At 38.7% G+C, this 5364-nt stretch overlaps 1 protein-coding gene across 1 annotated transcript in view; it reads left to right on the top strand.

Annotated features, from left to right (window-relative positions):
• Nucleotides 1–664: 664 nt before the first annotated feature.
• The window catches only part of LOC104165758, a gene marked incomplete at its 5' end in the record, with an annotated part of 69709 nt that continues 65009 nt past the window's right edge, over nt 665–5364 (top strand). The window contains 3 exons of the mRNA XM_009705490.1: nt 665–778; nt 3460–3527; nt 4263–4448. Of these exons, the coding sequence (XP_009703792.1) occupies nt 665–778; nt 3460–3527; nt 4263–4448 (368 nt within the window). The remainder of the gene's footprint in view (nt 779–3459; nt 3528–4262; nt 4449–5364) is intronic.

A 5364-nucleotide genomic window follows, 5' to 3' on the forward strand; every position in this document is an offset into this window, starting at 1 on the left:
GTTATGAAAAATTTGCAGCATATGATTTTGTTGCAGTTTCTTTTAAGGGAATCAGTGGAAACTGTTAATCAAATACACCCAAGTGTTAAGCTGTCTCTAAGACTGCAAACTGGAAAAATGAAAATAGATACTATTCTAATATTGTGCAGGTGAGTGGGTTGGTCTTTTTAATTGATGCACAGACACTTAAGACTGAAAATCTCTAATGCAATTTGCTTTATTCAAGTATTCCTGCATTATAAAGCTGCATTTTCTATAGGATCATGTTTTGGGTTTCAAAGTTTAAATGCCTTAGAGCTAACTCCGATGAGAAAGCTTGTGTAACAACAATTCAATGTAGCAGAAAAATATGGGAGCATGCTGGATAAATGCTGAAAGGAGTTACCTTCTTTCCCTTTCCTTTAGAAAGGTTGAAGTTGGTTTTTTTTTGATGGTTCCACTCCATTCATAACTTTACAGAAAAGCTTTTATACTTCAGTCTCTTTTTTCCTACTGAAGTCAATTGCTACATCAACAATGTAATGTCTGACATGCAAGTGCCTGATATTTCAAATCTGGTGATAAAGATTAAGCTGTAATATCATGTATGTGGCCTTTGGCATGGTGTGAACTTCTTATGGTAAATTCTGTTATATTTTTCTAACATGTTTTGTCTTCATTTTAGAGAACGATTCAGAAGAAATAAAAAAAGAGGCTATGTTCAGCTTCTTCCGAAAAAGTCAAGATTCAAAGAAGGTTACTGTGCCAGAGAGAGAAGCAGATGGATTTGTTATTGTGGGTAAGTGCTGCTTCTGTGTAAAGTGATTCTTACCGTCTTTGCAATGTAAAAATTTCTTTGAGATGCTTAGACCAAATGAAATGTTAAGAGAAACCATGATAAAAATTGTTCAGAATTCTTACTTTTCCTGAAGGAGTTCATATTCCTAGTCTGGACTAAATAGTTGAAGTTTTATTTACATATGTACGAAATCTTACCCAAGAGCATTGAAAATGTAGTTTCTTGTTTTCCTCTTATATTGTGAGCAAGAAGTTATGTCCTTATAAAACAAGAAAAGCCTCAAAGTTGAGGTTTCTAGCTTTATGATTAGAGTTGTGGGAAGGTAATATCTTATTGCAGTTGTTAGAGGACTGGTTTTTTTCAGGTTCTTTCCTTTTAATGTTACCGCCAAAGTCTTTTTATATTAGAAGCCAAGAAGCATCTGTGTATTTCTAGTCACATGGCGAATGTAGATGTCCTGTCTCAGAATCTGACTCTTTCTTAGTTTGATGAAAATTAAGCAGTTTAGCGTTTTCGAAGTCTTGTTGTTATTCAAAAACTAATCTGAAGTGTATTCACCTGTGAACTGGCTAGATTTGCAGCTTTAATCAAGCTCTTTCACAGTCTTGTTTTGTAGGATGCCTCAAATGTGCAGAAGATAAAGAATTTATTGCTGTCATGCTGTAACTGATCCGTTTCTTTTTCTTCTTTTGAAGATTTTTATTTTCCTCCTTGTAAATCTGTAATCATCAATATTCAGCTTCTGCTGTTCTGATTTACTGACTTGTTCTTATCAGGAATCTTACAGTGTTTCTCTACTTAAGTGTTACTTCGTGAGCATTTTCAAATCACAAAAGCCTCTAGATTATCAAAATCTAACTATGAGAGACTATTGACCTCTTTCTGATGAGAACTTATTTATATTCTTTGTAATAGTTCTCCATTAAAACAAAACTGGCTTCACATCTGTGACTCTGTGTTGTCATGTTTAATGGTTTCCTTCCACTAGATTTTGTTCATCTATACTGTTTTTGATGGCTACATCAAATCACTCCAGCACTGGCATTGTGGAAGGGTCAAAGGAGACACATTGTCATCCCAAAAAAGTCTGGAGACCATTTAGAGTTTCAAATTGGGTAACAGGCAGAGAGTTCTGCACTCAGACATTGTTTATGTCCCACAATTGCTGGTCCTGATTCTGCATTCAATTTAACTTCATTCCTTTTTCCTGAAGTGCTGTCCGTGACTATTTAAACGTTGTTCGTATAAATTAATATTAAATTAATCTGTTAAATATAAACATAAGAACTATCAATTTTGCTTGAATCTTCTCTTATTTCATGTCTATTTATTATTTTTTGCTCAGACAGGAGTTAATTTGGCAAACTGCAGCAAAATGGACTGTAATTTCATCTTAACTTTCACTGGGCAAAAGAATTGCCATCAACCTTGTCAGTGGAGCGTATCACTGTCTTGCTAGATGGATGTAGTTGCAAAATTATAGGTCAGCACTTAAACAGATACTTACCTAGAAGTTCTGTTTGTCTAGGAGTAGTGGCAGTCCAGAAAAAAAAAGAAAAAACAAACTACAACACCTAGCTCTTCTGCTAGTTACTTTTTGTAACTTAGATGGGAGGGTCTGAAGCTTTTTTAAATTTAGGTGTAAAATATTCTAGAATACCAGCACTAAATGGCTTTAACAAATCTCAGTAGGATTATAGGACCATTAGTATGAATACTGCTGTAGGCAGTGAACACTCTTGAAGGGAGTGAGAAATTAATTTCTTATGTTCCAACTTGGTTCCTAAACCCAGTCTTTCACTCAAAGCATGTGAGAACAAAAAGCCTAGTTTGCTGATACTCTGTGGACATGGGAGGAAGGGCTTTGCTTTTCTTTCCTGGAGAAAGGAGGGGAAAAATACATCCTCAGGGGACACTTGCTCCTGATTTCCACTGTTGTGGTCAGGAGAACTAGTCTGTCACAAATCCCTTGCAAGATTGTTCACACCATGCACCACTGATAAGGGCAGCCAGGAGTCCTACTGGAAGTCTGAATGAAACTTATCAAGAAAGACTCAATGCCATGTCTATTAAAGTATGAAAGAAATCTATTCAGTAATGTAGTGAGAGTACTGAGCATCACAATTAAATGTAGATAGTGTGATTTTTCTTAACAGTATTTGATTATTTTAATCTCTTTCTGTAGCATCTGACATTTGAAAAAGAGGGAAGAAGGGTCAACCCTTTATTGAAAAAGAACCATCAGAGCTATCACCCTGTCAAATCTTGAGGATCTTTATTTTTTCTATTTTTTTTCATAACTCCTCCAAGTCCTGTTATATATTGCTATATTTTAAATCTACCTTTGCTTGTAGAATATCAATGCATTTGGAATTTCAACATCTGAATACCTATTCTTTGGCTAGAAAGATGACTCATAAAAACACCAGAAGCAACAAAACCAACTTTGCAGCATAGTAGCTGAAAGAAATTATCTGTTTTAGCTTTTGGGGCAAATACTGCATGTGTGGGAGTTAAGAAAAAAGAATTTGTAATTCAGTCTCTACAAAATAAATATAAAATGTCATTTTCTACCAGAGACTAAAGCATTTTTATGTCTAACTACCAGTTCACTTGTTTTCCGTATACTGGTCATCTCATCTGTTCATGAAGCTGTAAAAGTGGTGCTTGTTCTGTAACAGGCAGAACTATTATGCTGAAAAGGGAAAAGAGGCTTATGAAATACGCACAACACATGCAATTGGTTTTGGTAAGTGATGATGGAATTTGGCACACAGCTAAAAATCTCCCATGAGATCTCAGAGATGCACGTGACTGGTAGTCCTAATCTCAGTCTAAGATCAGGAGTTGAAAAACTGAGACAGCAATGCTGCTTGCCATGTGTGTTTGGCAAGAAGGTCAGAAACTCTGCAAACATCCACGTGGTGCTGATGGTTCCACTGGGGTGAGTGGTGAGTGTTTTTTGCTTGAAGACAACTGAAATATCAGAGAATCATAGAATGGTTTGCGTTGGAAGAGACCTTTAAAGATCATCTAGTCCAACTTGCCTGCCATGGACAGGGACATCTTTCACTCTATCATGTTTTTCAAAGCCCTGTCCAACCTGACTTTGAACACAACTTCTTTGGGTAGCCTTTTGCAGTGTCTCATCACCCTTGTTGTTTTTTTTTTTAAAAAAAAAAAAAAAAAAAGGCACGTATCACAGAATATTGTTTTGTATGTGCTCTTTAAAAAATACTGTTTAATGTTTAAAGAATCATAGAATGGTTTGGAGTGGAAGGGACCTTAAAGATCCTCTAGTTCCAACCCCCTTGCTGTGGACAGGGACACCTTCCACTGGACCAGATTGCTCAAAGCCTCATCCAGTCTGGCCTTGATCACTTCCATGGAGGGGACATCCACAACTTCTCTGGGCAACAGTGTTAATTTTGTTTTCAGGTTTAGTTTAAGATGCTGATGTGGAGGCTCTTGGTTACTTTTCCAGAAAAAATTTGAACTGAAGCAGTGTGAAGGAGCAGCAAGTGCTGGTGGCTCCACCAGGCAGGTGAGCCTGCAGCCGAGCGAGGGTGCCAAGAGAGCAGAGGCTTGGGCAGAGACCTCACTGATGAGTGGTGTAGACCCACGCTATCTGAACAGGGACAACAGAGCAGGTGTGGTGATGATGACTGGGGTGAGCCGAGAGTCCAGCCATTGCCAGAGAAGTCTGCAGGGACGAGGTAGATCTGAGACCTGGCCAGGAAGTCAGGTCAGAGGGTTGGGGTCATCAAGGTGCACAGGCAGGCACAGGCATCGCAGCAGGGTGGCTTGGGCAAGGACCAAGAACCTGAGATGAGGTTTCTCCCACAGCTCTTTGCCTGGACCCTGATGGACGTACTCAGGCTGCACTGTGTCAGTGCAGGCTGTCAGTGTGGACAGCCAAACCCCCAGGGCTGGGGAAGGGGCTGCTGAGCCCAGTGGTGCAGTCGGGGCCGAACAGCCAGAATGGTTGTGTTGTCTCTCACTAGTGTCTCGAGGCAGCATGGTTCTCTGAGGAGCTCTTCATCTAGCCTTTGACCATGCCTGAGTTCAAGTTTGCTTTGTTAACTTGTTAACTTTTAACTTGTGTTTTAAAGACCGATCTGTTTCATGGATTTAAGAGTTGTTGGTTTTTGTTTTGTTTTCTCTCTGGTATCTTTTTATGTCATAAATTGGAATGGAGTAAATGGCTTGGAAAAGCAGGTCAGTTGCTAGTGCTGATAAACCGGATTCGTAAACTTATTTAACTTCTGTTTCTTCCTTAAACTTAGGACAGCTTCCTGTTTCATTTTTTTAGATGTAAATTAACATGGGTTTTCAATACTGACCAATGGCTATTATTTCAGAGCTCTGCTCTCAATTTCAGGTGCAGATCTCTAATAGGTGGTAGGGAGTATTTTTATTGACTTAACTGTCACCTGAAGGTTGTTTTCTGAGATTCAGCAATTTTGCTGAAAGTCTCAAGAATAAGTACCCAAGTTAAAATGGGCAGGCATGGGATTCTAATCAGAGTGGAGTGACTGTCACAGATGCAGGGAGGCTATGGCTGGGGGGAGAAGTGTTGGCAGGGG

The sequence above is a fragment of the Cariama cristata genome, unplaced genomic scaffold (assembly GCF_000690535.1).
Source record: "Cariama cristata isolate BGI_N322 unplaced genomic scaffold, ASM69053v1 scaffold558, whole genome shotgun sequence".
NCBI lineage: Eukaryota > Metazoa > Chordata > Aves > Cariamiformes > Cariamidae > Cariama > Cariama cristata.